Source organism: Lactuca serriola, chromosome 7 (assembly GCF_051521515.1).
Source record: "Lactuca serriola cultivar US96UC23 chromosome 7, Lser_US96UC23_V15, whole genome shotgun sequence".
Lineage (NCBI taxonomy): Eukaryota > Viridiplantae > Streptophyta > Magnoliopsida > Asterales > Asteraceae > Lactuca > Lactuca serriola.
This window is the reverse complement of record NC_136414.1, coordinates 194,629,098-194,652,582: the sequence shown is the minus strand read 5'-3', so window position 1 is coordinate 194,652,582 and position 23,485 is coordinate 194,629,098. Positions and strand designations below refer to the sequence as shown.

The 23,485-nt window shown below is 34.5% G+C and overlaps 2 protein-coding genes and 1 long non-coding RNA gene across 4 annotated transcripts; 1 reads left to right on the top strand and 2 right to left on the bottom strand.

Annotated features, from left to right (window-relative positions):
* Positions 1–1,529: 1,529 nt before the first annotated feature.
* On the bottom strand, positions 1,530–3,929 carry LOC145065018 (COBRA-like protein 10). Its single transcript, XM_079012363.1, has 2 exons — positions 3,164–3,929; positions 1,530–3,063 (listed from the first exon to the last, which is right to left on the bottom strand). Exons 1-2 carry the CDS (start codon positions 3,702–3,704, stop codon positions 1,622–1,624), a joined length of 1,983 nt encoding a protein of 660 aa, XP_078868489.1. The 5' UTR covers positions 3,705–3,929; the 3' UTR covers positions 1,530–1,621.
* Positions 3,930–18,819: 14,890 nt separating this feature from the next.
* On the top strand, positions 18,820–19,441 carry LOC145063066 (uncharacterized). The gene is made up of 3 exons (XR_013687831.1): positions 18,820–18,983; positions 19,057–19,131; positions 19,208–19,441. It is a non-coding gene; the product is annotated as an uncharacterized LOC145063066 (long non-coding RNA).
* Positions 19,442–20,962: 1,521 nt separating this feature from the next.
* Positions 20,963–23,238, bottom strand: LOC145063200 (DDRGK domain protein). Of its 2 annotated transcripts, none has more exons than XM_079010784.1 (9): positions 23,018–23,238; positions 22,660–22,781; positions 22,436–22,544; positions 22,249–22,355; positions 22,012–22,113; positions 21,765–21,926; positions 21,608–21,664; positions 21,390–21,426; positions 20,963–21,246 (listed from the first exon to the last, which is right to left on the bottom strand). In XM_079010784.1, exons 2-9 carry the CDS (start codon positions 22,774–22,776, stop codon positions 21,041–21,043), a joined length of 897 nt encoding a protein of 298 aa, XP_078866910.1. In that variant the 5' UTR covers positions 22,777–22,781; positions 23,018–23,238; the 3' UTR covers positions 20,963–21,040. The 2 variants fall into 2 exon arrangements, with proteins under 2 accessions (XP_078866910.1, XP_078866911.1); XM_079010785.1 differs by having other exon boundaries at positions 23,043–23,238.
* Between the last annotated feature and the right edge of the window lie 247 nt (positions 23,239–23,485).

Below are 23,485 nucleotides of genomic sequence, written 5' to 3'. Positions count from 1 at the left end.
GGGTAAGATTTTATGACGGGTGTAGTTTGGACACTTACGGATGTTTGTGAACATTTTAGAAAGCTTTTAACATGATAGTTGTGTCTTGCAACTTGCAAGCCTTTAATTGGTACTTGTGTGATGGTTCACTTGTACCTAATAAAATGAAATGACTTTGAGTATCTATATTTAGATAACTGGATTCATGCTAGTTTTCAAGTATCATACTTCATAAACATATATTTCCCTTGGGTTACCTTGGGAGTCTTTAAGAATGGGGGACGCTGACTTGTTAAGCTTGAGATGATTGTGGTTTTGAAATTTTGTATTGAATATACATTATTTGACTTTTGATGATCTTTGGAATTTTGAGGTTTATAACGGTATAAATATTTTTACTATGGTTTTTAGGATGTTTTTCCTTAATTTTGACTTTGAAGGTTTTGATTAGGGGTGACAAATCGTGCTATCGTTTTGTGTTTCTGTCTGACACGATAAGGTTTTTGTAACACGAACACGACATGACACAATGTTGTGTTTTTTTAACTAACACGAAAACGAACGAATTAAAAAACGACAAACACGACATACGACAAAAATAACATATACTAAAAACTAGTTTATTTAATGAATACTTTATCAAATATAATACGATAAAGAACTGCTAAATCGTGTCAATTTCATGTCGAATTTTGAACACGAACACGACATCATGTTTTTTAGAGCTAACACGAACACAAATTCAAATTTTAGTTTCGTCCCAATTTCGTTTCGTTTCGTTTCGTGTATTTTTGTCGCATCGTTTCATTTGAGAAAGAGAAAAAAAAAGCTGAGCTTTGACCTTTGACAATATATATTTTAGGTTGTCTTATCATTTTATATTGGTTTGGAATGTCTAATCCTAGATTTTCATTAGACTTTAGGCTAGTACATCATTTTGAGATGTACTTAGGTTAGTAGCGAGCTTATAATGATATTTTGGAGATTCGAAGACCTTAATATGGATAATTAGATGACTTTTGTTATGTTTGAAATATTAAACGTCGTGATGATAACGTGTCTATTACATTGATTGTGATGATGCAGAGCATATTGAAGACATGACCAAAGAATGTCAATTTCAGTTTTCCAAAATTTGATATTTAGATCCTCTATACAGAGGGTTTTGTAACCCTTTCGTATGCATCTAGAATTTAATAATAAAAACATTTCGTTGTTCTTGCTTTCGTTCAGGTCTTATGCCTTGGCATCCTCCTTTGATAAATTCTTTATAGTATTAAAAACTACTATGTTATGGGACTTGTTTTTACAAAAAAAAAAAAAATTAATGTATTTACTTGAATGGAAGTTGATCTTTGCAAAAACAACAGTTTTTCTTTTTTTGAAAAAGACATAAAACAACAGTTTTTCTTGTCGGATATCAAAATGAAATATATTTTAATCTACATAAAAAAATATTACACACAATAAAATTTGATTCAAAACATTATTATTTGCATTTAATCGTTTAACGACTTCTTCTATCATTCATCTTACTAATGATACTTCTGTTTAGCTTTCAAACAAAGTGCACTATATTCAGAACTACAATATCAACATTTTTGGCGCAAACTTTCGATAAAGTACAATGAAAGTCAAATCGTCACAAAAACGGCGCCATTGATGGAAGAAAAAAATTAATCAAAATGAATGTAGAAAAGACAATAATCACCGCCGGCAACAATCCTACCGGAGATTGACGACTTCCGACGGAACGCCTGGGCAATCTTCTAGGCAACGCACATTCTTCCCCGTTAAAGATTACCTTCGTCGGGAATCCATCTCCACCCGCAACACGAATTCCCGGCGTGTTTTTCTTCAAAAAAGATATCACCGATTGTTGCTTTCCTGGCACCGGTGGTTCCCCTGGTTTTGACCCGTTCGTCAATCCGATCAAGTAATTCAAACCCGGAAATCCCTTCATGAAAATCATCCTGTTCACCTTTCCCAGTTTCGTTCCATTGAACGAGTAAACATTCTCGTACCCAACAAACGCTTTCTTCAACTGAACGGCGAGAAACCAGTCCTCAAACGGTCGGCGTTGCCAATTGAACATCGTTATCCTTGCCGACCACCCGGTTTTGTAATCACTATCGAGATGCCAATTCACACTCATCGGACAATTATCCGGGCACGGCAGCTTTTTTGGTAAATCTATGTGTTTGATTTTCGCCCAAGCTTTTGCTTTAATCGTCCGATTAGCAAACGGAACTAGTAGCGCCTCCGCCGGAAGCGGCAACGCTCTCGCATCCTTGTCGCATTTTCTGGTGTCTTCGTCTTCACAACCACATGCACACGTGTTGCATGGAACCACTGAATCAGCGTAATACGCCGAAAATGATACACAACACTTCGCCATTTTCGGTTTAGGTTTTGTTATGTTGCAGGTGACTTGATAACTAGCTATGGCGGAGATCGTGGCTTCGACGCCACTCGGGTCTGGTGTCTCCGTCGGGTCGACCCGGATCGGTTGACTGCACTTGTAATGCGGGTTCACCACGCCTTTGATGTTCCAATTTTGAGGTGGATTTATTGCAGTTCGGTTTAAATCAGGAGGAAGTTTGAAAACATTCATCTGAAATACTGATTTCGCTTTAGTTGCGTTCATAATTTTCGATAGAATCTGTCCATCCCGGCAACAAAACGGCAACTTTCCGACGTGGTCGTCGTCTTTCATGGTGGACGGAAGGTCGGAGATGATTGGTTTTTTCTGACAATTCATGACCTTTGAGAAATCCATATCTTGATAGTATCCTCCGGCAGCGCTATAAAGGCATTCGGAAGGATCTTTCTTCCGAGTGAAAGCACCTCGCATGTCGTAAATAAACTCATTTCGCATCCATTCGAAGGTCAAGTTCCAATGATCGAGGCGTCCTAGAGGGTGGTGGTTGTCGATGGTGACCTGAGCTATGTAATTACCCTTAAACGACTGTATAATATCATATGTGAACGAAAGATCAGCTTTTCGACGTGGGAAAAATTTCAAGAGCTTCTTCTTCGGTTTAAATTTGGGATCTTTTGTGCAACATACATGCATCGATTGTCCTGTTTCATTAACAGAGCAACATTAGTCACAGAAAATGCATCGGAAAATGACGTCATTTACTCCGGTGAAAGATACAGTGAGTTAGAGATAATCACGTACTGCCTTTGGTTGTTGCTTTAGGGCATTTAAAGCCTTCGTTTTCAAGTTTAATGTTTGAAGGCATGACATTGCCGCCGAGTTTCACCCCAAACATCGTCCCCTTGATCTTAACCTTCGCCGCCATCTGAGTCAAATCTCCGGCGGTATCAATGGCGGTTCTCAAATCCGCCTGTGGGTATCCAGTCAGGTGAGTTCCATTCTTCCCCACCTTCATCGGAAAACTGTCACCGTTGAGAATCGTCGCTCCGTCAACAGACACCAAGATCTCATCGTGCTGGAAATTGATAAACGCCTGCCATGTTTTCAACTCGGTGGCGCCGGTGTTGACGACGGTTAACTGAGACTTGAAAGCCCATGGCTGTGCGGTGGCGTTCTCGAGACGTGGGTATTCTTTCTGTCGCGAATCGAAGTTGTATTGTAAGAAGATCCCATTACAGGCGTCGACCTCCTTTGGTAAGGTGATCGGAGTTTCTCCATCATCTTGAGCGTTACATATATGGAAAAGCAATAGGAGAAGCCATGATTTCCATGACACTCTCATGTCCTTGATTTGTTGCTCGTTTTAGTGTGGGTTGAAGACTGTAGATTAGAGGTGGTTTCTAAGTTTTGAGTGGTGAATTGGTGGAGATCCGATCACCGGCGCACGGCGGAGGAGAATTGTTGGAGTGAAGATATAATTAGAAACGAAATAAGGTTGGGGGAGTGAGACCTGTTCAGCTTGCATTCCCTTCCTCAGTTTTAGCGCTTAATTAGGAAAGAGATGTAAATAGTGTCATGATAATTTGATAATGGTTTTGATGTGTTCACAAATTTTGTCCTTTATTAGGTCGTTTATGCGGTTTTAGTCTTAAAGTTTTGTTTTCTTAAGTTTGGTCCCAAATGTTTCTTAATACAATTTAGGCCCTGTTTGATATATGTCTGACCGAGTCAGCTCAGACATTTTTGGCTGACTCGGTTAGCTAAAGTTGTTTGATAAACAAAATTTACGTGGCTGACTCAGTCATCAAGATCTGAGTGAGAAAGAGGTAAAAAGTTAGCTGATTGAAAAATAAAGAAAGGTTTTCCAAACTTACCAATGGGCTTTAAAAATCCAAGAGTGGATGATAGGAATCAAACCCATCACCTTGCACTCACAAACCAATATATTTACCACCAAACTAGAAGCTTTCTTTTGTTACAGTTGCTCAACCATTTTAAATATTGTATAACATTGATTATTATTATTATTATTATTATTATTATTATTATTATTATTATTATTGCATAGAAACATACATAGCATCAGGGTAAAATGGTCATTTTGCATTAGTCAGCACATTCAGTCAGATGTACAATCAAACAACATGGTTTCTTACTTGGTCAGAATTTCTTACTGAGACAGACATTTCTCAGTCAGCAGCTATCAAACGGAGCCTTAATCCTTTATTAGAAGTTTTTGTAACACATTTAAGCATTATCTCATTTAAAATGACTATATTGCTTTTTATATGAGAATTATGTGATGGCTCGTGTAAACACAAGGAAGAGGATGCACTATAAAGCAACACAATTTCTTCATATTTGGGTTTGGGATCTTCGAAGCAACGCATGGTCCGTGCCTACCCCGTTTTCTTCTCCTTTCAGCAACTTACTTAGTTTCCAACTTCGGATGACCATAACTTCTTTGTACAAGCTTGAATTTTAGTATTCGTTATATCCACATGTTCGTATTCGAGTCAACAACAATTCTATTTAAGATTTTTCAGTTAAAAAGAACTATATTTCAACTTATAAGTCATAAACTAAGGGTTATACATCACCCTCCTTCATAACTATAAGTTAACACACATTTTACATTCACCTCTTCATATATTCTAGCAAAATAAATGTCTTTTAAGCTCATATTTAGCTTACAGTGTTACATCTCTCTTGTTATCATCAACTATAAGAAACATGTGTTATATACACATACAAAGCTTTCTAAGCGTTTTTGGATCATTACAAACTTCTTGTTGAAGTTAGTCTAAAAATAGATAGAATTTGAAGAGATAAATGAAATTTCTTAAAACTGATGTTTTTATATGACCTAAAATACTAGAACACTTCATGAATAACTTAGAATCATCAAATACTTTGGTATAAGCATAAGGGATCTTAAGGGACTTGGTGAACCTGGAAGGTTGGTTGAATTCGATTGTTTTTGTCCACAAGACAGCCTATGGCAAATATGCCATTACTTCTTCTACATAATTCTAAAAGACTTGTTGCTTTTTGCATTAAAACCTACATGGTTAGAGCTTTCAAGCATATAAGATACATAATTTTGGACATTTGGGTCATTCCAAACCTCGAGTTGAAGTTGGTCCAAAAACATTTATTAAGATAATCAAACATTTTTTGTCTTGTTTTTTTTTTTCAAACCACCATACATATTTTCAAAATACATAACATATTTTCAAACCAAAGAACATATTTTCAGACCACTAAACATATTTTCAGATTACCAAACATATTTTTAGATCACTGAGCATTTGTATGTCCACCTGATAGCCTATGGAAAAAAACTTCATAACTTTCTCTACACAACTCCGAAAAACTTGCCACTTTATGCATTGGAAACTACACATGCAAAGTTTTCCAAGCATATAGGACACACGGTTTTTGGACTTCCTGATCATTCCAACCTTCTCATTGAAGTTGATTCAAAAATATTTTTTTCAGACCATCGAAAACTATTAATCTTAGTTTTTCTTTTGTAACATCCGCTTCCCGGGTATTATTCTTTTGGATCAACTATTTCTAATCGTGGAAGTTTTGGGTTTTTGAGCTGATTGCAACGTGGTGATGGAGAATCACTATAGTGCAGCCACGCCATCAAGTGCATCTTTATCTACTGCAGCGTGGCAAAGCAGCGGCCACAACACGGTAGCAGCTGGGGTTCAAAACCCTAGATCTCAGGGTTTGAACCCTATTTAATGTTTCTAACTTCTAGAGTAGCCTCATTTGGCAACCCCCATTCCCAAAGAGCCCCTCCCTCCCAAAACAAGCCTACATATGTGGTTTTTGAGTGTCTGAGCTCCATTTTGTGAAGGTTGAAGAAAGAAACAGTGTAACGCCCGTAGATCAGGGCTAGTCAATTTAGAGACGATAAGCATCAAAAATGACTTTTTGATGGAAGATTATTTAGAAGGATTAATCTTAACCAAGTTTTAGTATATGTCACAAGGTTTCCGTGCATATAAAGAACGCCAAAATCCGAGTTATAACGAAGAAGTTATGACCTGTCGAAGTTTTGCGACAGAACCGACACGACCTAGCGCGACCCAGCGCAACGTAAACAATGAATTTAAGGTTGATAGATATCTATCCTTAGTGATCTAAACGAGAATTGAAGATCTCATCGATAGTAGTGCAACGACGGAAAGACAGACGAAAACGGACGTCAGACGTAGGAGTTATGAGTTTATAACGGAGTTTTCCTGTCCCGGCCTACTAAAAATAATATATAAGTAATATAATTATAATATATTAAAAATAAAGTAAAAATTAGCCAATGGAGTCTAAACGAGAGTTGTAGAGCATAATCTCACCTTCGCGGCGATATAAAGAACGTCGAAAACGGAGTTCGTATGCGAAAGTTATGAATTTCTGAAGTTCGGGGCACGAAACCCCAAAATTGTCAGAGACCACGACGTGGAAAGCAGTGCCATGACGTGGCAAGTCTCCTGACAGCTCCGGGAGTCCCCCAGATGCAAATTTGGGATGACGCATGCAGTGACGACCAAGCTCACGACGTGGAAAAAGGGTGCCACGACGTGGCAAGGGCCAAATTTGCTCTATAAATAGATTTGAAGGGTCAGCCGACTATGGTTGCTCCATCCCTTCTCTCCCACTCCCGATACACCCTCTAAGCCCTATTTTAACCCCCCGAAGCCCCGGTATCAACCCCGAGACCCGAAGCAAGTCCCGAAGCACCGAAGATCCCGAGAAGAAAAGAGTTTCCGAGCCGAAGCTCTGTCCGCGAGAAACCCGGTGTGTGAAGTGATCCCGGTTTCACCGAAGAGTTCTACTTGAAGAGTCGTAGTGTTGTCCGAGCATCGTCTAATCAAGTGAGTGTATATTCACTTTCATCTTACACATAGATATGAAGTATTTTATAAAATACGTGCTATGTGTATATATATTGTTGTTTATATGTATTAGTGTGTGGTTACTTTCTTCTAACACATAGATATGAAGTATTTGCTATGAAATACGTGTTATGTGTTTATATATTGTTTGTCTATTTGAGATGGGCATAGAATTGATGTTTTATACAGGTGTTAAATGATTTAAACTATGTAAGTATTTATATGTATGAAAATATTGGGTAGAACATGGGTAGATAGGATAGTTGGTGACTATGGAGTTAGCGCCTATCGTATAAATCTTGGTGACTATGGTGTTAGCGCCTATCGTATAAACATTGGTGACTATGGAGTTAGCGCCTATTGTATAAACCTTGGTGACTATGGAGTTAGCGCCTATTGAGTAAACCTTGGTGACGATGTGACTTCGTGCCTGTTAAGTGAACCTTGGTGACTATGGAGTTAGCGTCGCTTGAGTAAACCCCAACGACTATGGAGTTAGCGTCTGATAACTATGGATTTAGTACCTGATAGATAAACTTTGGCAGCAATGGACTTCGTGCCAATTCCTTAGGTAAATACTTAGGAATGAATGAATGAAGGATAGTGGATTCTTAGGGTAAACCCTTGAGAAAATAAAGTAGATATGGGGATGGGTATTTGGGTTGGTTGTTTGATAATTGAATATAATAAATATATTATTGTGGGTTGAAAACCCTATATGCTCACCAGGCTCCCAAGCCTGACCCATTCAGTTTTCTTTGCATTACAGGTAATGACACAAGGGTATAAGTTGGTGGTCTTGACGAGAGAATTTGGATTATAGATCAGTAGTTATAAATAACTGTTGTAAGGTCTATTTTATATTGTTTATGCTTTTGGTCTGTATCGGAACATGACATCCCGATGTTTTATTATTTAATGAAAATACGTTCTCTTTGAGAAACGTTTTGATAAATTTTATCATATTTTGTTTTGGGAACAAATTCCGCAACTCTTTTAAATCAAAACGATTTACTCTGATTTTATAAAACAAAGCATAAACAAATCGGTCTTTTCTGGCCGTGAAATTGAGGATGTCACAGTTGGTATCAGAGCATTAGTTTAAGCGAATTAGGAATTTGTAGGATTTCTAGACTTAAACTTAGAATTCTAAGCGATGATTGTGAGATGAGTGTCTACCGTATTTTAGACACGAGCACTAGTATATTTTAGGAAGCTGCCTAAAATGCTTTTATGTGCTAAATGTTATATGTTTGCCATATATGATGTTATTTGTTCGGATTTATGGTCTGTTGCCGACCAGATCTGGAAACCTTATGTGTTTAGGATTATAAGCGTACGACTACGATATTAGAACTAGCATGTAAACATTTCGGAGTGATAAGGAGATTTATACATCTATCGTAAATAAAACTTTCTTATCTTAAATTCTCGTCTGATACACCGAACGTCTGCTTGGGTGTACAAAACGTTATGGTAAAGACTCGTAGAGAATTGAGTAAATGGATGAAATGAAAGGATTATGATAGTGAATGACACCTATCGGAAGATATCGTAAGAGTGGTATCTTGCCTTTAGTTTATGTTTGATAAAATAACGGAACGTTTAGAGGAGTACGGTACGTCTGAAGTACACCTTCGATTGGCAGGATGATGGAACGATTGGTGTAATTCTTGAAGTTGTCCCATAATCTAGAATTTCCATCACCAATCGAGTTGAAGTATGATTGATGATAGAAGATACACATGGAAGAAGTCCTAGTAGAGTCTAGGAAAATTTATATGATTAATTGGACACATTCGTATGTGTTAAATTGTTTGGTGATTTTAGGACTTGGGGACTGCGAGACAATACTTGGGACGAGTATGAGTAGGTGTGAATAGTAGTAGAGATCTATACTACTGGAAGCACAGGACTCACGCTTGGATCATGGGAAGTCACAAGGTTACCAAGAAGCTTGTAATTGAGTTTGTTTTTATTCAAGTATGTCGTTACCATTGTTTCGGTAATGACTAAAAAGATGATTGATATCCTGACCCTAGTGGTCATATCAAATTGAGTCCGACTATGATGAGTTTGTTACATGGTTCAGAGAACCGAGTTCGATGTAGCATTTGACTTAAGTCAGAAGATTGAAATGATACATGCTAAAATGTGATCATATCACATTAGAATATGAAGGAAGGTATATTCCATTTTGGAGTTTAACTCTAAGAGACTTGAGTCAAAGCGTTGCATCATATGATGAGAGGTCATTAGAACGTGACCCATCGATCTGTTACAATAGATAAGGGGAAGTACTTATCCTAAGAAGAAGAAGGAGTCCTAAAAAAAGGATTTATTTTGTAACTCGAAGGTTACGATTGAAAGTCCAACATAGTACGAAGAGCAGATGCAGGATTGAGCATCAAGGTTATTACTTAGGATGGAGAGATAACTTATGGAGTCAGTATACGAATCCTGTTTCGTTGATGATTCCGGGACGTAATCATCCTAAGGGGGAGATAATTGTAACACCCGTAGATCAGGGCTAGTCAATTTAGAGACGATAAGCATCAAAAATGACTTTTTGATGGAAGATTATTTAGAAGGATTAATCTTAACCAAGTTGTAGTATATGTCACAAGGTTTCCGTGCATATAAAGAATGCCAAAATCCGAGTTATAACGAAGAAGTTATGACCTGTCGAAGTTTTGCGACAGAACCGACACGACCTAGCGCGACCCAGCGCGACGTAAACAGTGAATTTAAGGTTGATAGATATCTATCCTTAGTGATCTAAACGAGAATTGAAGATCTCATTGATAGTATTGCAACGACGGAAAGACAGACGAAAACGGACGTCAGACGAAGGAGTTATGAGTTTATAACGGAGTTTTCCTGTCCCGACCTACTAAAAATAATATATAAGTAATATAATTATAATATATTAAAAATAAAGTCAAAATTAGCCAATGGAGTCTAAACGAGAGTTGTAGAGCATAATCTCACCTTCGCGGCGATATAAAGAACGTCGAAAACAGAGTTCGTATGCGAAAGTTATGAATTTCTGAAGTTCGGGGCACGAAACCCCAAAACTGTCAAAGACCACGACGTGGCAAGCAGTGCCATGATGTGGCAAGTCTCCTGACAGATCCGGGAGTCCCCCAGATGCAACTTGGGATGACGCATGCAGTGACGACCAAGCCCACAACGTGGAAAAAGGGTGCCACGACGTGGCAAGGGCCAAATTTGCTCTATAAATAGATTTGAAGAGCCAGCCGACTATGGTTGCTCCATCCCTTCTCTCCCACTCCCGATACACCCTCTAAGCCCTATTTTAACCCGCCGAAGCCCCGGTATCAACCCCGAGACCCGAAGCAAGTCCCGAAGCACCGAAGATCCCGAGAAGAAAAGAGTTTCCGAGCCGAAGCTCTGTCCGTGAGAAACCCGGTGTGTGAAGTGATCCTGGTTTCACCGAAGAGTTCTACTTGAAGAGTCGTAGTGTTGTCCGAGCATCGTCTAATCAAGTGAGTGTATAGTCACTTTCATCTTACACATAGATATGAAGTATTTTATAAAATACGTGCTATGTGTATATATATTGTTGTTTATATGTATTAGTGTGTGGTTACTTTCTTCTAACACATAGATATGAAGTATTTGCTATGAAATACGTGTTATGTGTTTATATATTGTTTGTCTATTTGAGATGGGCATAGAATTGATGTTTTATACAGGTGTTAAATGATTTAAACTGTGTAAGTATTTATATCTATGAAAATGTTGGGTAGAACATGGGTAGATAGGATAGTTGGTGACTATGGAGTTAGCGCCTATCGTATAAATCTTGGTGAGTATGGAGTTAGCGCCTATCGTATAAACCTTGGTGACTATGGAGTTAGCGCCTATTGAGTAAACCTTGGTGACGATGTGACTTCGTGCCTGTTAAGTGAACCTTGGTGACTATGGAGTTAGCGTCGCTTGAGTAAACCCCGACGACTATGGAGTTAGTGTCTGATAACTATGGATTTAGTACCTGATAGATAAACTTTGGCAGCAATGGACTTCATGCCAATTCCTTAGGTAAATCCTTAGGAATGAATGAATGAAGGATAGTGGATTCTTAGGGTAAACCCTTGAGAAAATAAAGTAGATATGGGGATGGATATTTGGGTTGGTTGTTTGATAATTGAATATAATAAATATATTATTATGGGTTGAAAACCCTATATGCTCACCAGGCTCCTAAGCCTGACCCACTCAGTTTTCTTTGCATTACAGGTAATGGCACAAGGGTATAAGTTTGTGGTCTTGACGAGAGAATTTGGATTATAGATCAGTAGTTATAAATAACTGTTGTAAGGTCTATTTTATATTGTTTATGCTTTTGGTCTGTATCGGAACATGACATCCCGATGTTTTATTATTTAATGAAAATACGTTCTCTTTGAGAAAGGTTTTGATAAATTTTATCATATTTTGTTTTGGGAACAAATTACGCAACTCTTTTAAATCAAAAGGATTTACTCTGATTTTATAAAACAAAGCATAAACAAATCGGTCTTTTCTGGCCGTGAAATTAGGGATGTCACAAACAGTCTCTTTTGTTGCTTGAGTGCTTGGTTCCAATGTAGATCCACCATTTTCACCTTGTTTCTGTCCATTTGGAGGTATAAAGTTTCTGCATTGTTCATTACTTCATTGGATCTAGTATAAGTTACTTTATGAGCTTTTGGTCTAATTTTCTTGTTCTTAGAGTTTAGGTGAACTCCAAAACCTCTTAGTGCATTCTATGAATTTTGGACAATTGTAGTGAGTACAAATGTTGCTTGCATGACAAAACTTTGTGTTCATGCACTTGGTGAATCCATTAAGAAATTAGGTTTCTAGATCTTGACTTATTGGAATGTCCTAATGGATAAATTTGGAAACTTTATCCATCAAGATATTTAAAATGATTAAATATGAGCTTTTAAGCTCTGGAGATTAAGGGTAAAGTACTTAACCTATTAAGTTGTTTTAGGATCTGGCAATGACGCGAAGATATGTAGGCCATGGCGTGGTGGCGGGTTGAAATGCGAGTATTTTGTATGTTAGCCACCACGACATGGTCATGGTGTTGGCCACAATACAATGACTCAACTGTTAACTTTGACCGTTGACCATTGACTTTTGACACGTTTGACTTTTGGTCAAACTTGAGTAGAATTGGGTATTTAACTAAGAGTTGGTTCCTGTTTGGCGTTAGGTAGCTTGTGTTAGTTGTTATGTTACTAAGGTTGCTATTGAGTTTATGTTGCTTAGCTCATGTGAGTTTCCTTACTATACTATGTGTTACAGTGTATATCCTTGCATAATAGGATATAGAGGAATAATGGTATGATGGTTAGAGTATCAATAAGATTGGTGATCGTTGTAGGGGTTGTATGTATTCATATAAGATAGCCTGAGAACTCTTGATCTAGGCTTTCTTGTTTATTCCTTGTCTGGTTGTGGCTTTAGAATATAATCATCTATTCGACTGTCTATCTTATCTTTGATTACATACAACTATGCATTCATTTGGTGATCGGCCGATTGTAGTGTAGAGTGTAGTATTAGCCCTTTGTATGATGTGAATATGTTTGTAGTGGGTTGTTAGTTGCATGTGTTGTTGGATTGTTTTTTGTTTTTTTGTTATATATATATGTCGACATATCTTTTGGTAAGTTGATGCGGTCCTGTTTTGTGAGGTAGGCCAATATACTCGGGGGGACCATCGTTATGCTAAATGCTAGGTGCAGAGCAACTTTATGTTGTAGGAAAGAGGGGCGGACCAGTCCTGGACTGAAGGCCAATGTTTGTATTCTTATATGTATATTTTGGTGTGTGATATTTTGGGGGACTCGCTAAGCTTTGGGTTACAATTGTGGATTAAATGTTTCAGGAACTTCAGATGATCATGGGAAGGAGAAGACGTGATTATACACACATCGACATGTTTGTATTTTGTGATTCTGCACTTATGATCATACTCTGAATTTGGAATATAAACTTTTGGGACAAATGGTTTTTTTTTATGATACTTTAACAAATTGCTTCTTTTACCTGAATAAAATTTTAAAGTTTTACTGAGAAAATTGGGACGTTACATTTTTCAGACCAATAAATATTTTTTTCATACCACAAAACATATTTTCATACTACCGAATATATTTTCATACCACCAAACATATTTTAGTACACTGAATAACGTGTGGAAAAAACGTCATAAATTCCTCTACAGATCTTTGGACTTTTGGATCATTTTAGAATTCTCGTTGAATTTGGTACAAAAACACGGAGAATTTGGAAAGATAACAAACTTGCTTAAACTTGATGACTTTAAACAAAACTTCAACTATTTATAGGAACTAAAAGATTAAAAGACTTCATAAATAACTTAGAAACATTAATTACTTCAATAGATGCACATGAGATCTCAATAGACTTCAAAACCTAAAAAAACCCAAAAGGTTGGTCAAATTAAATTGTTTTTATCCACATGACAACCTATGACAAAAACATTAAAACTTCCTCTACATAACTCCAAAGACTTGTCTTTTTTCATTAAAAATTACACATCCATATTTTTTTCAATGATATAAGATATATGGTTTTAGACTTCTAAAGCATTCTAGTTGAAGTTGGTAAAATAATACAATGTAATTGGAGAAAAAAAAATAATCTTTCTTAAATTTAATGACTCGAACTAAACAAACAGGTTGGTTTGTCTTTACTTTATTGTTACAAGAAAATAAGTAAGAAATTATAATTTAAAACATTAACCATGATTTTCTAACTTTTGTGGTTATACTATTAAGTCATTTCATCACGATGGTATCTTTAGTGCTTAAAAATCATAAGCTTTTTAATGGGCGAAACCATAAATGGTACTTGTTAGCTTAATAATTATGGTACTTGTTAGCTTAATAAGTTGAAATTTTTGATAAATTCCATAAGAAAACAAATAAATGGACTACAGTCAAGAAACAAGATCAACGATTCAATGAACCAATGGAACACTGAAGCATTGACGACATGAAAATTATTTATCCGTTAGGGAAATATTTTGGATAGTACAATGTCTTATTAGAAACATTTATAAAAATATATAACTATCTCTATAATATTTAACATGTAGAAACAAACTTCATGTGTTTTTTTTTTTTTTTTTTTTTTTTTTTTTTTTTTATAGCTACATTTTTTTTATAGAAATGTACTTTTTTTGGGCATTTTGTTATTTTATAGCAATGTACTTTCAAAAGTTTGCATATTAGGCATGTTGATTCTGATTTTCTATTTCAAAATCTTAAAAGGGCAATGTACTAATAGGCATGTTGTTTACTGTATGTATAAAACCATCTTACAAAATACTCAGTTGTATCTCAAGAGGTGCAAAACCTAGTTAAAATACAAGAACGAGCAAAATTGATTTAACCAAAAAAGTAGCAAGCTTTATGTTTTCTCTAAAAAATGAGAGAATTATTACACAACAAGTAAAAACAAAAAAGTTCAAATTTCATTTATTACCAACTCCTGTAAAATTTTAAAAAATTGGATTTATTTAAAAAAAAGCTTAAGATTTTAACTTTTTTTTTTAACAAAAATTGATAATTTCTTACATAAGACAAATCTGTAGTCATTAATCTGTAGTCATTTATAAATTCAAGATCTTAGACAATAATCTTGAATTTTAGTAAATAATCTTCAAAATAGTATTTATATTTTCGGTTTGTTAACGATAAAGTAAGGATAAAGCCGAAAATTTTGAATAAATGAGCTTAAAAAAGAACAATTTTAGAATAAGAAAGACTTAAATGAACGATGATTAGAATAATGAGCTTTAGGTGGTTCTGGGCTTATAGTCCAATTAAAAGAGATGGATCACGGTTTAGAACCCATAGCTTGCATTGATCAAGTTTAAGAATATCATTATTCTTTTTGTTATTGTTATTGTTATTATTATTATTAAAAAAAATATTTAATTATAAAATAAAAATCATATTAGAGGTTTTAAATAATTTATAATAAATCTTATTATTATTATTATTATTATTATTATTATTATTATGATTACCAATTCTTAAAGAAGAATTGAAATAGAGATTTACAATAATTTATAGTAAATTGTTTTATGTAGATTTATATTTTTAAATATCATCATTTGCTATTATTTTATACTTATTATTATTTTATATAAAAAAGGAAAAAAAGGAAGATAGATATCTGAAGGAGATTAAGTATAAATAAAAGAGAAAATGTATTGTTTTATAAGAGTACATAATGCAAACTTTTTTATCTTGTTAATATGTCATTTAAAGAATTATGATCTTTTAGTAAAACAAATTTCATCAAAAATAATTTATTCTATAAGTCATTTATATAAAAAAAAAACTTTGAAAAAAAGCGTCCCTGTAGTTTGTAATTTTATCTGGATTGGATTCAAAAACTTTCCAACTTGTGGATTTTGTCCTTATTGATGGATTTTTGTTGTGAATTTGGTCCTTGAACTTAATATCCATTTGTTTTGACTCTTATCCCACCCCATGTGTCACTCATGTGATGATAAAATTGTCTTTTTACTTGCCTTTCTTATTTATTAGTTGTTTACGTCGTTGTTGGGTTTTATTCAAAATCGTTTTTTTTTTCCCAAAAACGCTAATAACGACAATTGAAGTCTAAAAATAAAATAAACTTAAAACTCTTTCTAGATCACCAAATATCATTTTGCAAAGCATGGAAAGATTAACAACAACCATATAAGGAAAAGGAGTTACAACATTTGAAGACTCTGATTCCTCTCGGGATGTTGGAAGTTGATAAAGATAACAAAAGACTCAAAGGAGAGCTTTTCTAGAAGTATGCACTAAGCAGGGATAAACCACTTCAAGATGCTAGTCTTCACTTCTATTAAGTTGTTCTTAATTCATAAAGACTTATACTAAATAAGACTTAAGGAGAAGCAACTTATGAACCTTCAAATCTAGCACCAATTTGCAAGAAAGAAGATAGGGAAAGAGGCTTGCATATCTCAAAATATAGCAGCCCTTGAAGAGAGAAAAGAGAGTGAAAGAGCCAACATTTCTTACTAGCAATTTCTTCCTTTTATACATACACTTATGTACAAAGTCAAAGGAAGCATTAAAGGAAAGTATGGCTTCATCTTATGACATGTAAGGATATAAGAAGCAAGACTACACTCCATCTCTTTCCTCTTCATATAACTCATGACTTTGACTCTTTTTAGAGCCAAAGTTGAGTGTCTTTTACATTACCTCCTGACTAGTAGTTGTATAACAGCTAAATGGTTGCTCTAAGTGTCTAAAAAGTTGTATACAACATATATATTAATACCTTATGATTATAACTAGTTTTTTTTTCTCTTTTGTTATTATTTCCTAAAAGCAATAATTCCTAATATGTTGGTAAAATATTATTTTCACAAAATAATGTTTTTCCAATTAAATACAAGTGTTGATATTTATTAATATTTTAAATTCCTTTAATAAATAATAAACTGGTAGTAACTTTATATAAGATGTGACCCTATAAGAGCATATGTCATTAGCAGATGGGCTTTTTAGGCTTGTCGATCTCGTTTTGGGTCATAACTTGGGTTTGTAAGTTTGGGCCTTGTTGGGCCATCAAACTTTTGTTTTGGACTTTGGACTAGCATGTTGGTGTTCCTTGGTCATTTTTGAGTCTTTGAAGTTAATATGAACTTTCGATGTACTCTAGAAGTATTGGATACTAGATCTAAGCTCCATTCATGCCATATGTTCATAAAAATGCAAACTTTATGGATGTTTTTGGTTCATACAAGTATTAAGACCTTTATTAAGCTCTTTTTGAGCCTTGTGTCCCAATACGTCATGCATGAGTGTAAAGTTGCCAACTTTACGTGATAAGTGGCCTTATAGAATCAGATCTGAGAGTATGTCACAATATCTTAGCCGATTAGGCGCTTAATGAGATGTTTTGGTAGTTTGGGGACTACGTTGGGCATACCCAGCTGGTACGTTGCGCGTACTGACCCCATACGAAGTACACTTAGCGTACAAGCTGAGTACGCCTCCGTACTCAGCAAATGGGCTTTTTGGGCTTGTCGATCTCATTTTGGGCCATAACTTGGGTTTGTAAGTTTGGGCCTTGTTGGGGCATCAGACTTCTGTTTTGGACTTTGGACTAGCATGTTGGTCTTCCTTGGATTTATGCCCATGATGGGTCTTGAACACAATTTGAAAGAGTGCACCATAATTTGGGCCTTGGGCTGCGATTTAGGATTTGGTCCTTTTGAGTAGTTGAATTGGGTCTTGGCCTTAGGCTAAGTTAGATAAAGGGTAAAATGGCCTTTTACCCTAGTTATGGGCCAAGTAGCTTAGACTCTTAGTTATGGGTCAGAATCCAATTATTAATTGGATGTTATTTTGATAATGATAGCGCGAGGATTTCCGAACCAGCAGTCAGAGATTCATTTGAGTGATTCAGCAGCTAGAGGTGAGTTTCCTCACTGTGTTTAGCGGGTCGAAGGCACCAATATCAGCCCCTGGTTTATTATGTTAGGATGCTAGATGTTTGCGTGACTCTTACATGTGTTATGTGCTTGTATGCTTATCGGGCAAAGGCCCGATGTCGAGCGGGACATGATGACTATTATGTATGTTGTTATCTTTGTGATTATCGAATGTGTTGTATGATTATATGTTTATATGTATGTATATCGGGCGGGGCCCGATGACTAACGGATCTATATACCGAGCGGGTACCATTATTTGTTTATTATATATGGTATGTGGTATTTTGGGTAACTCACTAAGCTTTGTGCTTATGGTTTTAAGTTTATGTTTCAAGTACTTCTTGTTCGAAACGGAAGTGCCCGGGGTGATTGCGGTGCACACACCACCTCGTTCCACACTTTTGTGATTACTCTGATGTTTCATGATGTCTTTGATACACTTTGTTCTATCTTGGTTTTATGATGATGTTTGGATTATATTTTTGTTAATTTAAATACGAAATTTTTGGTCTAAATTTTTGAGACGTTACAAAATCTTCTACAACACCCATACCCATTTGTTTTCTTCTCCATACCCCACATGATGTTCAAGAAAGAAAATAAAATAAAACAAGGGGCTTCCAATTCGTACAAGCCATCCCCACCCCCATGTATCTACCTCATACGTCTTTTTACCCCGTGCAAAACCTACCAAGCTATCCCCGCCCATTTGCCTTTTTAGACGAGATAAAGAAGAAAGATAAGATAAATAATGTTGGTCTTTTCTCATTTATACAACAACAAAAGATAAAATGGGAATTGCCATTATGAGTGATTGACTTTTACTCCTTCATCTCATGGGCAAGCAAAGAAGAAATAAAAAAAGAAACAATGATTGCTTTGATCTTCAACAACAAGCAAGTGGAAGAATGGAGAAACAATACTCAAGATATATTCTTATCTTCTAAATGATCACATCAACAAATATATTGGTTCTATAAAAAGGAGGCGACAAACATACAAAAAAGAGATATATCATCCACGTTTTTATTTTTCTATAGTGTGTGCTTATTTATTTTCACATATTAAAAATACTTACTATAAGTAGAAGTTTTCATCAAAAAAAAGTTATAAACACAAGGATTTTACTATTATTTAAGTAATGACGACTTGGGAAGAGTATGTTCAATTCAATGATCAACCGAATTATGAGGTATTTTTATACAATTGTATTTTTTTTTTACTTTTTTTTGTAAGTTGTAACTTGTAGCATGTGTTTCGTGTAGACAAATAATGCTCATACAAACGCATGTGAAGATTGTGAAGTGTATTTTCGATTCAACAATCAAACGAATTATAAAGTATTTTTTATATAAGCGCTTTTATTTTTAAAATTGTTTTTTAGAAGTTGTAAATTGTAACGTGTGTTTTGTGTAGATGAATAATGTTGATACAAACGTAAATGGAGGCGATAGAAATGAAAACGAGAAATAACGTAGATACTTCATCAATGACTCAAGTTTTCAAACTAATATGATATAAAATTTCAGTTCATTAATATATATCTGCAGTAAGGTTGCCATTTAGAAGATTGCTAGTTATTGATTATTATATCATTTTCAGATGTTTAATTCTCGCTTCTTATCTTCTAAAGGATCACATCAGTAAATGTTTTGGTTCTATAAAAAATATGCTTCAGACATACTAAAAAGAGATATATCATCCATGTTTTTATTTTTCTATAGTGTGTGTTTATCTATTTTCACATATTAAAAATATTTACTAATAAGTAGAAGTTTTCATCAAAAAAGTTATAAACACAAGGTTTTTATTATCATTTAAATAATAGCGAGTTGGGAAGAGTATGGTCAATTTAATGATCAACCGAATATATATATATATATATATATATATATATATATATATATATATATATATATATATATATATATATATATATATATATTGTAAGTTGTAACCTATAGCGTGTGTTTGGTGTAGACAAATAATGTTCATACAAATGCATATGAAGATTTAGAAGAATATTTTCAATTCAACAATCAAACGAATCATTAAGTATTTTTATATAAGCGCTTTTATTTATAAAATTGTTTTGTTTTTATAAGTTGTAACTTGTAACGTGTGTTTTGTGTAGATAAATAATGTTGATACAAACGTATATGAAGACGATAGAAATGAAAACGAGAAAGAAAGTAGTTACTTCATCAATGATTCAAATTTTCAAACCAACATGATATAAAATTTAAGTTCATTAATATATATTTACAGTAAGGTTGTCATTTAAAAGATTGTTATTATTATATCATTTTCAGATTTTAATTCTTATAAAGACTTAATAGATTGAGTGTAACAAATAGAGGGTTCTCTTGGTATTTTTATTATCCAATTAATATATTGATAATATAACAAAATAGGTCTAAAATAACAAAAATCTTAATATTTTTATTATCCAATTAATATATTGATAATTATATTAAAAAATTTATAAACAAAAGGTATTAATTGCAACTTTTAAAAGAGTATAAGGGATGAATTTAAAAATATTTAAGTTATTTTAAAAAGGAAAATTCATATTATATAAAAATATTATTATATTAAAAAGTAAATGAATGGGATCACTTGATGTGAAAGAAACACCCCATGGTTTGAGTTTAAATTCCAATATGTCTATTTAGAATTCTCCTACTTAAATGGTAAACACCATTAGTTACCGTGTAATGATTATGTGACAAGACTCCTAAACAAAATTATATGCCCCACAAACATCACCATCAATGTTACATCATCTGAACATTGTTATATTATTCAAGGAGATATTTTCTAAAACTCTTCATTTTAAGAAACCTTGATATTTAAAGATTGCACTCAATATAATTGCATTATAAGTTGTATCTTTAAAATGGTTAAATGGATACAACACCAATAATAATTGTCTTATAATCTTTTTACAACTCCCTTCTATAAGTGTGTATGTATAAGGAAAGGTTGAGGTGAGAGGGGTCTATTATTATTGTGAGATCATGAGACCCATTTTTTTAATAAAATATTTTAATATTCTAGTGTTCAAATAAAAAAATTTTGTATCTATTGGATTTCGTATTCTGTCATGTGTTTTTGGGATAAGATGTTACTAACTAGAAGTTGGACAAAATTAACACGACTTGTAGAAGCTTTTCCAACACAAAAATCCAGAGGTTATGAAAATTTCACAAGTAAATCATTCCACATTATATGATCTAACTTTGTGCATCAAGCAACTGTAATTTCATCCTGAATTGCTAGATCCTCGAATAAAGGTGTTTTTGGTTCCAAATCTATGAACTGATTTGATTTGTTTGCTAGATGTGCAATGCTAACTTTTCCTTCACGCTTTATATAGTCAGCAACTGCCTTCATTTCTTCATGGGAAATGTATATGTATTTTCCTCTATCATCCATCACACCAGATAACCTCCCTACATCGCCCAAAATAGCACAAATATTTACAAAAATGCCACTTAAGAAAGGGAAGGAAATTGGTTGCTAATTTGCTATATCTAAGATTTAAGATTTAAGATTTAAATCCAGTGAGAAGAAAGAAATGCAAGAGTTATCATACCCATGTCTTCCAATGAGGTGATTCGGTTGATACAATCCTATGGTAGAAAACAAATATGAAAATAAGTAACAAGAATGGGAAGAAGAAAAAAGGTTAAATGCAAGAAATAGCAACGTACTTTTGTTGATTAGTTTATTTTAGTATACTACTTTTATTTCTTCCTAAAGTAGATTGCTATTTCTTGCATTTAGCCAAAAAGAAGAATGTGTAAGAAGCACCTGAGTCCTTAGTTTGAATTCAGCAGCGAGATCTTCCAAAGGAACACATTTCTGTTTCTGCAAATAAACAATACATAACGATGGTGATTTACATTACCATTTTCATCAAACAATCAAATTTTATAAAAACTTGATCCAAAACAAAATATATATATACCTTGATGTACTCCACAAAATCAAAAAGCAAGCCTTGGGTCCCATCTTGAACTTCATTTTCAGTAGTACCTTCAGCATCTACTGAAAATTCTCCTTTCCATTTCTCAAACTCTAAGGCTGCAGCTTCCTCCTCTTTCGCCTTTCTGGCCTCAGCTTCCTCTTCCTTTATCCAACAGTTCACATTTATTTAGCAAAAAACCAAATCATGAAAAAAAAAAAGATGTGAAAAGTAAAAGATAGAAATCAACCAGCATACGCTCTCTTGCTTCATGTTCTTCATCCTTCCTCCTTCTTATTTCTGCATAACGATCTTGTTTTGTATTTCTTGACTCCCTTGCAGCCTCTTCAGCCTTCAAGTTGGAAATATAACCACAATTTTACTAATTATTTTGGAATCTTTTAAAAAAAATAATCAAGAAACATGATCTGAATAAGATCTTGGGAATAAAGAAGTTGAGGAGAGTTTTAAGAGAATATCGAAGCACCTGGCGTTGTGCTTGGCGTTCCTCTTTCTTCCTTCCTTTCTTCTTTGATGTCTTTGCATTGTAATATTCACCTTCAACAGCTTCTTCATCACTTCCATCTTCAGTTTCTGCTTAAATCCATGATTCTTATTGCTATTGTTGTTCTTGTTATTATTCTAATTATTGTTAAAGTGATTGAATTGCAAACCTTCGACAGCTTGTGGTGGAGCAGAAGATGTGCTTGCTGCAGAAGTATTCCTTCTACGCATCCTGCTACGAGCACCAGTAGGTCGCACAACAGTTTCCCTTTGCTGAATCTGTTTATGTTTTAAGAAATTGAAAATAAGTGCTACTTCGAGAATAATTAACATGTTAAGATCACGAGGGATTGAAAATCATAATCAAACACCACAATTGTTTGTAAACCCTAACCTGAGGTTCTTCTTGTTCGTCGTGAGACTGCGGGACCTGACGGCGTTTCCATAGGTAAAGTGGAATTAAAGCAACAATAAGAAGCATCGAAAGGATTGCAACGAACATGTCCTCCATCTTATCTGTGCTCAGATTAACAAGTATCAGTTCAATAATTTTCCAAACAGTTAATAAAACGAGTACGCATTTGTCTGAATTAATCAAGCCAAATATACTTCAAACACGCAATAGAGATTCTGAAATTAAAAGTTCTGAAACATAAGTAAAGCAATTGAATTCAAGAACCGCATAATCAATGAATTATGAAAAGGAAATGAAGTGTATTGATGATTAATTCTACAAACGCTTTAGGGCTTACCCACGAAATTTCTGGAAAAAAGTACCTTGATACGATCACTACAAACAAGCTATATTAGCAGTAAGTAATGAAATTGTGCAATAGTTTCGATTATGAACTTCAATAAGCTTCAATAATCGTCTCCGAATTCTGCAAAAACATGTTCGAATGAAAATAGCAATCGGATCTTTCGATCAGAGTATTATCCGGAAATTGTTGTTTCAAAGTAATTGAAACCGTATTTCGGACGGATCTTTGCCCGATTCAGTTTTGAATTCAATTTAACAAAACTGATCCGGCCGTATTGGGCCTCAATGGGCTTCTAGTATGCATATCGCCATATCGGATTCGGCATACCAAGGTGCATTAATTCAAAATTATTTTTACACGTTTTAATAAACTAATCAACCAAAAAGGTTAATCGTTTATAGTGTTATGCTCTCCCAATCTATTCGTTGTTTGTTTGACATAAGGAGTAACTTTGGATAT